This window comes from Neofelis nebulosa, chromosome 8, assembly GCF_028018385.1.
Source record: "Neofelis nebulosa isolate mNeoNeb1 chromosome 8, mNeoNeb1.pri, whole genome shotgun sequence".
In the NCBI taxonomy this organism is placed as follows: Eukaryota; Metazoa; Chordata; class Mammalia; order Carnivora; family Felidae; genus Neofelis; species Neofelis nebulosa.
In genome coordinates, this window is record NC_080789.1 from 105,601,001 (window position 1) to 105,613,324 (window position 12,324).

Consider the following 12,324-nt stretch of genomic DNA (forward strand, 5'->3'; position numbering starts at 1 on the left):
CCTTGATATAGAATGGAAGAAGAGCAATCTAATAAAGAGAGGAAACACACCTGTGGGAAAGAATGTTATATTATATATGTATTCATTCATTTGGCAACAACTTTTGAGCATTTGCAATGTGCCAGGCACTCTCCTAGATTCATTCTGCATATATAACATGAACAACAATAAAAAGACAGAGCTTACATTCTAGTGGCAAGGGGAGACAAAATAATGAGCACAAGCAAATATATATTATTTTAGGTGCTGATAAGATCTTTTTAAAAAGTACAGAAGGTAGGGAGCGGAAGGGTGGTAAGGGGGGATAGTGTAGTCAGAGAAGGGCTCAAGACTGATGACATTTGAACAGAAGCTATGCTATCAAAATACAATGACAAATTGCTAAATGAATATCAAAGCACAAGGGATTACTTCTAATAAAGGAGATGGTATTTGTATTGGCCTTGGTAGGGATTTTATAGGTTAAGATTCATGGAAAAGATCAATCCACATAAAAGGAAGGGTATGAGCCAAACCTGGGAAGTCCATGCTACATTCAGAAAATAAGTTATTTATTATATAATGAGATAAGTAGGATCAGGTTATGTCAGTATTTGAATGCCATATCACTCTCTGGACTGATTCTCTACTCTTTGGGGAGTCACCAAAAGTTTATGAACAGGAATGTGACATGTCCAGAAATGTGCTTTAAAAAAAATAATCACCTTAAAAAAAAAAAAATCACCTTTTGTAGAATGGATTGGAGAAGGGAAAAACACCAGTTGTAGTAATCCAAGTGAAAGGTGACGAGACAGAGTAGCAATTAATAGGATGATATGTATTTAAGAACCAGTCTGAAGATAAGATCACCATGATTTTTCTTAAAATATATATATAAGGGAGGGCACCTGGATGGCTCAGTCAATTGAGCACCCAACTCTTGATTTTGGCTCAGGTCATCATCTCACGGTTTGTGGGAGCCCTTCATCCAGTTCTGTGCTATCCGTGCAGAGCTTACTTGGGATTCTCTCCCTCTCTCCCTAAATAAAAAAAATAAACTTTAAAATTAAATAAAATAATAAAAAAATGTAAGGGCCAAAAGAGACACAAAAATACTGGTTTTTGGGGTAACTAATAGAGAAAAATCACAAGACAGAAAAAAGTAAATTTAGGAGATGTCAAATTCCTTCTGGACATCCTTAAGTCTTATACAGCAAAGAGTCCCAGCTTTTTCATAGCAGTAGTGACAGCTCAGAGGCTGAAGTGCCTTTCCCCCTACTCCTACCGTTTGTTCTTCTGGAAAGATGAGACTGCAATTGAGTTTTGAATTAGCTTACATTATTAAAGCCAGTTTCTCACATCTTTCAGGAAAAGGAAGCAGTGTCTGCTGATAAAAACAGTAGTATTTATATACATAACTCTCTGACGGTAGAAACTGAACCACAGGTCCTATCTTGACCCTAGGCCACCAGGTCATTGAAGGAGAAATTATCTTCTTAGAATCTTCACCTTGATATAAGCTTGTAAATTGCAACACATAATAATCCTGTATCCATTGCATGATTATGCATCGCGTTTCTGCATGATTTTTTATGAAAACAAAGTAGTTGAACAAGTTTAAACTGGGGGTGCCCAGAATTAGTGTGTTCTGACCCCAAACACCACACTACCAGTACTGGGATGAACTGGGTTGCAATCCATTAACATCCTCCACCAGGGAAGCTGCGTGCTGAAGTAAAACTACATTTCCCGGCTATCTCTGCGCGGTTAGACAAGAAGCGAGGAAGGGCGGGGAATGGGGCGAGCCTCTGTGTGAATAGCCTTCCTATTGGCGCACAATCCAAAGGGCCGTGTAAACTTGTGGGCGATTGGACCGATTTCGTGCACGCTCAGTGGCGCTGCAAAGCTACCGGATTTAAGTTTTGTTTTTCGGTTGCGGGTTTCTGACTCGGAGGTTTAGTGTGGCGTGAGTACAGAGTTTTGGGTTTGGGATGCAGGAGTGGGGGAACGGGCCTTGGGCTAGAAAAAATCTGGTGAGGGAGAAGTAAGTGCGGGTCCCGGAAGAAGGAAGTTAGGATGTGCAAAGTGAAATATTTTGAGGGTGCTGGAGGATTGGGGAGCCATAAACATGAGGGAGTCAACAGCAGGATGAAATATAAAAAAGAGTGTAGAATTTGGTGTCCTGGAAGTGCGCTCCGGTATTCCCTCATCCCACAATACTCTAACCCTCAATTTCCTCATTTGTAGATTAAAGTATAATAAAAGTACTTAACCAAGTTGTTATGGGGGTAAATAAAATAAATGTCAAAGTACTAATCAAGATTTAATTTTAAGTAAACAGGCTGTATTAAAAAACAAAAAAACCACTTAAATGAGGATATCACAGAGAGAGGAGTAGAAGCTAACTGAAACCCATTAATTTATCTATATTGATCTTTCGGGAGATACTATAATGAGTAATGCCCATTTTCTATCTGCAAGGAACATACCCTGCCACGAGAGAAATTATAGCAACAAAGAACTCTATTATGTTAACTTTTAGAGAATTACAGATGGTGTTCTTTTGCAGCTACATCATTTTGATAGATCAATTTGGATCGAGAGACTCTGGAAAGAGATGGAGGTAGTTAGTTTTCAGGTACTAACTGGATTTCATTAAGTGAAGGGGGGAAGGGTGGGGGTGGATTGATGTATGTTCCAGCTGGAGGGAAGCTCACTAACAAAGGCATGGAGGCAAGAAAGTTATCTGCAACGAGAGTATTTTAGGGGAAGAGAGGGAAATTGGGGGAGATAGGTTTGGTCCTTAGATAGAGAGCCATGACATCTAGGCTGAGTTTGATTTAATGCGTTAGGCTATGAGGAGCCACTGATGAATATTATGACTTTTAAGAATATGGTGCAAAGGGGTGCCTGGTTAGCTCAGTCACTTAAGCATCCAACTGTCGACTTCTGCTTGTGTCACGATTTCACAAGTCATGATCTCACATTCGTGAGATCGGCCCCGTGTTGGGCTCTGTGCTGACAGCATGGAGCCTGCATGGGATGCTCTCTCTCTCCCTCCTTCTCTGTCCCTCCCTGGTTCTCTTTCTCTCTCAAAATAAATAAACTTAAAAAACAAAAGAATATGGTCCAAGGGAGACAAGGGGTGGGTAGAACAGTTAAGCCATTATAGTAGAGCTGGGAAGAAGATATGGAGATCCTGAATAAACATGGTGATTGCCCAGAGAGACTATATGGGATTTTCATATGGTTGGATGAAGGTCAAGAGAAGGAGTAATGAAATAATGAATGTTAATTTTAAAGTCCAGGTTGCTTATGAGATGCTGAATTCGCTTTGAGGTGCTAAAACATATGTGACTTGAGTGATTTTTTTTAAGTTAAACCTTTTTAAGTTAGACATTTCAAACTCCAGTGGGACATATAGGTGAAAATGTCCATTACATATTGGACATTCAAACCAGGATATTGAAAGATGTCATTTGTTCATTCAGTAAGTAATTGTTAGTTACTCTGTGCCAGGTAGTGTTTTAAATAATAGAGGTAATCATAAACGCAGTGGGGATAATGATGTTCCCACAGAAATGGATAGAGGAAATAGCAAAGAAAGTTGAAGACAGAACCTTTTGAACCAAGAAAGGAAATTTTTCAGTAAAAAATAATAATCTCCATTTATTGAGCACTTATGTGTCACTGTCATCCTTTTTATTCATTATTTCATTTAATTCTCACACCAACCTATGATATATGCTATTTTCCCCATCTTCCTTTTTTAAGTGTTTATTATTTTTTGAGAGAGAGGCAGGAGCAGAGAGGAATGGGGACAGAGGATCTGAAGCAGGCTCTGTGCTTACAGCTGTGAGCTTGACACGGGGCTCAAACTCAAGAACCATGAGATCATGAACTGAGCTGAAGTTGGACCCTCAACCAACTGAGCCACCCAGGCTCCCCTATTATCCCTTTTTTTTTTTTTAAGTTTATTTTATTTTGAGAGAAAAAGAGCAAGTGGGGTAGAGGCAGAGAGAGGGAGAGAAAGAATCCCAGGCAGGCTGCACACTGTCAACTCAGAGCCCAGTGTGGGGCTCAAACTCAAGAACTGTGAGATTATGACCTGAGCTGAAGTTGGATGCTCAACTGACTGGGCCACCAAGGCACCCCTAATTTCCCCCTCTTTAATAAGTAACTGAAATGCAGTGAGGTTAAATAACAGGTCTTGTTACACAGCTAATAAGGGACAGAGCTTATACTTAAACCCAAGTCTGTTTAACTTTAGAGCCCAAGCTCTCAACTCCCAATATTTTTTGAAAAGGTGGTCAACACTGTCAAATTAAGTATGCAAAGCGAGAAGTGACTTGTTGGATGGAGGGTGGGAAACCAAGAAAGCAGTTAAATTTATTCATTTGGATGTCTCGTGATCAAGAAGAATAACCAGTTCAGATGTTGTAGTAGAAGTCAGATTGTGAGAGAATAAAACTAAATGAAATGTGAATATAGGTAACTTTTTGTAGATGTGCAGTAGTCATAGGAAACAGGAGTGAGGACAGTCACTGACTTGGAGGGGGAAGAGAGGTTACGGGTTGTGGGAGGACTCTCTTAAAGTTCCAGGTTACTTGGGGCGCCTGGGTGGCACAGTCGGTTAAGCGTCCGACTTCAGCCAGGTCACGATCTCACGGTACGTGAGTTCGAGCCCCGCGTCAGGCTCTGGGCTGATGGCTCAGAGCCTGGAGCCTGTTTCAGATTCTGTGTCTCCCTCTCTCTCTGTCCCTCCCCCATTCATGCTCTGTCTCTCTCTGTCCCAAAAATAAATAAACGTTGAAAAAAAAAATTAAAAAAAAAAATAAATAAATAAAGTTCCAGGTTACTTGGGGGCAGGGAGGGGGGGGCAGCGCGGCAGGGCCTGGCTGGCTCATTTGGTAGAGTGTGCAGCTCTTGATCTTGGGGTTGTGGGTTTGAGCCCATGTTGGGCTTTACTTTTACTTTATAAAACAAACAAAATGACTCAAGATTATTTTTAAAAAAAAGCGTTCCAAGTTACTCTTAAATAGTTTTAGAACAGTGGCATTCATCTTTAAGATGTCACCTGGATTCATAAAATGGGATATTCTTTGGCCATATAAAAGAATGAAGTACTAATACACGCTACAGCACAGATGAACCTTGAAAACATCATGCTAAGTGAGAGAGAACAGTACTAGCCAACTGCAAAGGACCACATACTATATGATCTCATTCATATGGAAGTCCAAAATAGGGAGATCTATAGAAACACAAAGTAGATCAGTGGTTGCTTAGAGTTTAAGGGGAGGGGGGCACAGGGGTGATGGCTAAAGGGTAGAGGACTTCTTGAAGTGATGAAAATGTTCTGTAATTGTGATGGTTACACATATCTGAACATACTGAAAGCATTGAATTATATACTTTAAAGATTTTTTTTAACTATTTATTTTTGAGAGAGAATACAAGCAGGAGAGGGGCAGAGAGAGAAGGAGACACAGAATCTCAAGCAGGCTCCAGGCTTTGAGCTGTCAGCACAGAGCCCGACGTGGGGCTCGAACTCACGAACTGCGAGATCATGACCCGAGCCGAAGTCAGATGCTTAACTGACTGACCAACCCTGACACCCCTGAATTATATACTTTAAATGAATGACTTTTATGGAATATGAATTACTCATCTCAATAAAGCTGTTTTAAAAAAAAAAATGTTACCCATAATCCTACTATACCAACCCAGTTACCATTTCTATTTTCTAGGTTATTTTTTACAAAAGACAAATTGGCCCGACTTGGAGAAGTTTTGTGGAAGGAGGTGAGTAGTCATTTTAAAGGAGAGAGTGAGAGGGGTGCCTGGGTGGCTCAGTCGATTAAGCCTCCGATTCCTGGTTTTGGCTCAGGTCATGATCTCACAGTTTCTGAGTTCGAGCCCTGCATTGGACTCTGCAGACAGTGCAGAACCTGCTTGGGATTCTCTCTTTTCTCTGCTCCTCCCCTATTCACACTGTCTCTGTCTCTCTCAAAATAAATAAATAAACTTAAAAAATGTTTTTAAAGGAGAGAGTGAGAAAAAGAGATGGTATATTTGAAGGGTTGGTTGGTAGAAGAAAGCTAATGGAATGACAGACAGAAACCAGTATTCTAGCTAAACTGGGTAGACTGACCAGTAGAAGAAGATGTGAACAGAGTCTTTCAAATTCATATTGAGGATTTTTAAAAAAATTTACTGAGCATCTACTGCTACTGAACCAGGCACTGTTTTTAGTGACTGTGGATTTAGCAGTGAAAACAAGAGATAAAAAATGCCTGCCCTGGGGCGCCTGGGTGGCGCAGTCGGTTAAGCGTCCGACTTCAGCCAGGTCGCGATCTCGCGGTCCGTGAGTTCGAGCCCCGCGTCAGGCTCTGGGCTGATGGCTCGGAGCCTGGAGCCTGTTTCCGATTCTGTGTCTCCCTCTCTCTGCCCCTCCCCCGTTCATGCTCTGTCTCTCTCTGTCCCAAAAATAAATAAAAAACGTTGAAAAAAAAAAAAATTAAAAAAAAAAAAATGCCTGCCCTTAGTGAGTTTCCACGATCCAGTGTGGGGAGTCAATAAGTAAAATATATCAGATGGTGATGAAGTAAAGCAGAGAAGGTCGGTAAGGGGATGCCAGAGTGGTCAGAGGAGACTCACCAAGAAGGTGACATCAGGACCCTCAAGCAGCGGGAACAGGCCGTATAAATGAATGGGAGAAGAACATCATAAATACAGTAGAAATGTGAAGTCTGAAGTAAAAATTTGGCACATTTGAGGAACAGCAGAGCCCGGTGTTGTTGGAGCAGTGAGCAGGGGGAGAGTAGTAGGTGGGGTCACAGAAGTACTGGGGTAGTCGGACCATGTAGGACTTTGTAAACCATTTTAAAGACGTTGGTTCTCTGACTAAAACAAAACAGCTTGGAGGCTTTTGAGAAGAGGAGCTTTGTGGTTTGAATTATATTTTAAATAATCACTCTAACTGCTATGTTGAGAATAGACTGTGGGGCCTGCTCTAAAAGCAGAAGCAAAGACACCAGTTGAAGAGGCTGTTGTAGTCATCCAAGCAAGAGGTTGTAGTGCATTGGACCAGGGCAGTATTGGCATGAGTGATTGTCAGATTCTAGATATTTGGATGGTAAAGCCAATAGGATTTGCTCACAGGGATCACGTGTAGCATATAAGACAAGGAGAGGAGTAAAGTTTCTCCATCCGACTTTTTGTCATAAGCAACTGGCAAGATGGAGGTAGTAATTACTGGAAGGTAGAATTCTGAGAGAAGAGCAGCTTTGGGTGGTAGGTATTTATTTAGCAGGAGCTTGGTTTTAGACCTGTTAAGCCTGAGAGACCTGTACGACATCTAAATGGAGATATGGAATAGGCAGTCAGATAGGCATGAGCGGAGTCGAGGGCAGAGCCAGTGCTGGAGGGAGAAATTTGAAAACCATTAATGTGTAGATGGTATTTGAAAACTGACACTTTATGTGGTCACCAAGGCAATAAGTATAGAGAAAGTTGAGGAAGAACTAGCAGTGACTGAAAATTAATGACCAGTGAGGAAGAAAGAAAACCAGGAACATGTGGTATCCAAGAAGCCAAATGAAGAAAGGTTTCAAGGAGGAGAAGCAGGGGCGCTCTGGGTTCTGAGCGAGAAAATGGCACACAGAATTAACAAGAGTGATTATCTCTTTTCACAATTTTTCACAAAATTCTTCTCCAAAGAACTGAAGATTATAAACAGATGTATGCCAACTGAAGAGCACAGGAACAGGGGCGCCTGGGTGGCTCAGTTGATAGAGCGTCTAACTCTTGATTTTGGCTCAGGTCATGATCTCAGGGTCATGGGATGGAGCCCCACATTGGGCTTAAGAGTCTCTTTCTCCCTCTCCCTCTGCCGACACCCTAAAAGTACATGAGCAGAATATTACATCATCTTGCTCAAAATCAAATGGGTTGACAAAGCATGCTCAATAAGACCGTTTTCTCTAAAGTTAATAAAATAAATTCTCCTCTCCCCTCCCTCCTTCCCTCTTCCCCTTCCTCCTCTCGGTCTCTTTCCCTTTTTCTCTCCCCCTTTCTCCTTCTCTCCTCCCTCTTTCAGAGAACATGACTGTGAGGTTATCTTCGTGAAAATTTCTTTGATAAGGTTGTTCAAATAGAGGAACCCAAGGTCTGTATTAACAATGGGAATGGAGATTGTAAATGAACTTTTGTAAGTAGTTTTTTCTTTCTCTAAGATAAAACAATGGATAAAGAACACCAGATAAGGATAAAATGTCAGTGGCTTTGTATTTATTTTAAATTTAGCATAACTAGTCCTCTACCTTAATTCCCATACTGTCCCTTACTTGTCAAAAACTTTTCTGAATCTCTCTTCTATTTCAGCAAAAGGATTGTAAATTTGTTTTGCATTGTTGCAGACAGCCTTCATATAAAGGAGGCTTTTCTTTTGTGTGTGCTTGTCCATTCTGATTTTATTTGAAAATAAGAACAATGAATGCCTTATGAAAATTCAAAGTCAGATTTTCAGGATTTGGAACAACTTTAAAGAGTGCTATATTTTATTTATTTTTTATTTATTTTTAAGCTGGTTTTTGTTGTTGTTATTGTTGTTTTGTTTGTTTTTAGTAATCTCCATACCCAAGATGGGGCTCAAACTCACAACCCTGAGATCAAGAGTCACATGCTCTTCTGTCTAAGCCAGCCAGGCACCCCAAGAGTCCTACATTTTAGGACAGCACATTCTCACCAGCAGGTGCATCTGATGATGGTGGAGAGGGAATGAGTCTGTGCATCCCATCTTATACTGTTTTTTTCTGTTCCTGACCCCTCATTCTGAATTTTTGTGTGTTTGACAGGTGTGAAAAGGACAGAATGAACTTTACCCCAACACGAACCCCTGTCTGCAGAAAGTAAGCCATTTGTTTATTTTTGACTTGTTAAAGAATCAAGACTTCTGTAGCCTTAAGTGCAAGTTAACTTGGGAACTAGAAGGGTTTTAGAAGTGTATTTCCAAACTCTGGATTTGAACTATGTTAGACCTCATTTCTCTATTCTTACTATGTATTTTTCGGATTAAAAACTAGGACATATTAGGGGTGCCTGGCTCAGTTGGTTAAGCGTCTGACTCTTAATTTTAGCTCAGGGCATGATCTCACGACCCACATCAGGCTCCATGCTGGCAGCACAATGTCTGCTTGGGGTTCTCTCCTTCTCTCTCTGCCCCTTCCCCGCTTGCACTTTCTCTCTCTCTCTCTCTCTCTCTCTCTCTCTCTCTCTCTCTCTCTTTCTCTCTTTCTCTCTCTTAAAATAAATAAATAAACATTAAAAACTAGGACATATTAAATGTTCATACCAGAATGCAGGCAGTTTGAGTGAGCCTGGTTTAGCACCTGTGGATGCTGGACGACAGAGGGAACAATCAGCATACAAACAGGGGACTTTTAATTCCGGTTCTGCTATTAACTTGCTACACAATAGATACATCTCATCCTCGTGGCCATCGCTCCCCACTGCAGAATCTCAGAAGTACCTCTTAGTTCATCTACTAGCCTATTTCCCAGAGTTGTTATAAATAAAACTTCCTTTGAAAACATGAAACATTAAGTAAAAGAGTATTTCTGTCATGAGCTTTTAGTGATTGAGAAAATACTAAGTTTTTTTTCCTTCCTGATAGCTGAAAGTAAGTTTTAATATCTCCTGTACATGCTCACTTATTAAAGGTGTTGGCCATGACCTTCGTTAGCTACAACTCTGGGCTTCCGGTATAAAGTTTCTCCACACTGCTGTGTATTTTATTATGTTGTAAATTGTAGAGATTTAGCCAAACTGGATTAATTTTCACAGGGTTTCTCCACTTCTGGGCTATTTGTTTTCCAACTTTCATTCTTTTAGCTGAAGGCTCTTACTTGCTAAACTTCTTGTCTTGCCTTTGATTAACCTTTGATCTGGTCTAGTCTTGGTCTGTGTAATTCAGATGTCTCTGATGCTAATATGATTGTGTGCTCACTAACTAGCCTATTTTCTAATCCTGAATCATATTTATCATTCCCTTTCTTAATAAGTTTGCCACTTATATACTTGTTCCTAAGAACAGTTTCATTTTGCAAATTATAATCTTAAACAAATGGCAGTACCTTCTATATACGCATCTCCATACATTTTTCCATTTAATACTGTTTGGGTGATTCAGTAATATTTGAGTATCTCTAATTCACAGTTTCTAATAACTTTGAATAATGTTCCATTTATATGAATATACCACAATTTATCCATTATCCTGTTGAATGGATGGAAGGTTTACCATTTTTATTGTTACAATGTCATAAACATTTTCTTACATGTCAGCTTGTATATATGTGCATGAGTTTCTCTAGGACAAGAGGAGTAGCAATTTTACTACAGTGTATAGTGTTCCGTTGCTATGCATCTTAAGAGCACTACATTTTCTGTTACTACCTGGTCTTACTTGGGTGATGTTTCATTTTTTTAAATGATCTTTTTATCTCCCTCTAACATGTATTTTGAATCTATCTTTAAGCCTTTAATACTTGGAAACCAGTTCACAAGATTTGTCACTAACCTGAAACATCAAACTTTGAAGGTTTATGAGCACCTTACTTCTAGCACTTTAAGAACATAAACCCCTTTTTTATTTAAGAAATTATAATGTCTCATAAACGTCCCCACAGTTTAATGAACATGCCCTTTGTAATGTCACATAGGCTGACAACTGCCTCCAAACATGATGTTGCCTGTGGCTTCAGTGGTCCCACCAACTGGAAGGGAAAGTCTTTCTTAGATTCGGTGGAGTCAACTCCCTTGCCTTCCACACAAGATCGTCTGGCTGTCCTCTGCCCTTCTCAGGAGCTTCTGGAATATTACCAAAAGAAGATGTCTGAGTGTGAGGCAGAAAATGAAGACCTGTTGAAGAAACTGGAACTCTACAAAGAAGCTTGTGAAGGACAGGTGAAAGAGATGGCGCATTGTGCCCTTTCAGGACCCTGATGGAGTCCATTCATTACTGAGACAAGTGCCAGCTTGTATCATAATCAGATATTTTATTTAAAGTTTATTTGTTTATTTTGAGAGAGAGAGCACATGCACTCATGTGAGCCAGGGAGGGGCAGAGGGAGAGAGAATCCCACGCAGGTTCCATGCTGACTCGGGGCTTGATCTTACTCGTGAGATCACAACCTGAGCTGAAATCGAGAGTCAGATGCTTAACTGACTGAGCCACCTGTTCACACCCCCCCCCTTTTTTTTTTAAGTTTATTTATTTTGAGAGGGAGTGAGAGCAAGTGGGGGAGGAGCAGAGAGAGAGAGAGAGAGAGAGAGAGAGGGAATCCCAAGCAGTCTTTCCACTGTCAGGACAGAGCCCATTGCAGAGCTCAATCTCATGAACCATGAGATCGTGACCTGAGCTGAAATAAAGAGTCAGATGCTTAACCAACTGAGCCCCCTGGGCATCCCGACTTTTCAGGTTTTCTAAGTGTTGCCTGTCAGTTTTCTGACATCATGTCCTTCCTTCTAACCCAGATCCCATTGTGCTTCGCTTCAGTGGCTGTACTGCCTGCACATGACCCCTTGCTTATTCTTCTGCTCTGCTTGCATAGCACAAATCCTAGCTATAACTTCATCTGGTTCTCCACTACCTCCTCTCCTGGAGCAGGATTTCTCAGTCTTGGCATTATTGACATTTGGGGCTGGGTAATTCTTTGTTGTGAAGACTGTCCTGTGCATTGTACGATGTTTAGCAGGATCCTTGGCCTCTACTCACTAGATACCAGTAGCACACCTCTGCCCCCATCCTCCCTGTCCCCAATTGTGACCATCAAAAATGCCTGTAGACACTGCCCAATTTCTCCTGGGGGCATAGGCAAAATTACCCCCCAGTTAAGAACCGTTCTCCTAGAACGGTCACAAATCATTACACAATAAAGTCACGGTAAACATATCCATCCGTATCCTCAGTCACTGTACAACAATTTTCTCACCTGTGCTTACCTGTGCCATACCCTCACTCTCCTCCAGCCTGCCACCCCTTCTTAGCCCACTTCTCTCAGGCAATCTTGCTTCCTAGTTCACAAAGGAAATGCCAGCCACCTCGCATGCACTCCCTTCCTGCCCATCCACACACAGATACCTACACCTCTGTCCATCTCTCTTCTTCTTTACCGCTGCAGGGGCAAGATGTCTCTGCCTGTTCAAGGTGAATTGATCCAGAACTTTCCCCCCAATCCTCCTTCCTCCTAAGAAACCGTGTTTCATCCACTCTCTTCTCTCCATGTTCTGTTTTTAACTTCTTGCATGACATTGGCTTTTTCTCCTCAGTATATAAACATA

The 12,324-nt window shown here is 41.0% G+C and overlaps 1 protein-coding gene across 8 annotated transcripts in view; it reads left to right on the top strand.

The window, feature by feature from the left end:
- Positions 1–1,842: 1,842 nt before the first annotated feature.
- CCDC77 (coiled-coil domain containing 77) overlaps positions 1,843–12,324 on the top strand; it is a 31,417-nt gene continuing 20,935 nt past the window's right edge. Inside the window, exons 1-7 of one of the 8 annotated variants that reach the window (XM_058744095.1) lie at positions 1,891–1,945; positions 2,549–2,617; positions 5,730–5,784; positions 8,081–8,149; positions 8,608–8,734; positions 8,838–8,891; positions 10,704–10,947. In XM_058744095.1, the coding sequence (XP_058600078.1) occupies positions 8,854–8,891; positions 10,704–10,947 (282 nt within the window). In that variant the 5' untranslated portion in view covers positions 1,891–1,945; positions 2,549–2,617; positions 5,730–5,784; ... (1 more) ...; positions 8,608–8,734; positions 8,838–8,853. Of the gene's footprint in view, positions 1,946–2,548; positions 2,618–5,729; positions 5,785–8,080; positions 8,150–8,172; positions 8,192–8,607; positions 8,735–8,837; positions 8,892–10,703; positions 10,948–12,324 lie in introns of those variants that run through there. The other 7 variants (XM_058744093.1, XM_058744096.1, XM_058744098.1 and 4 more) reach the window with 7 other exon arrangements.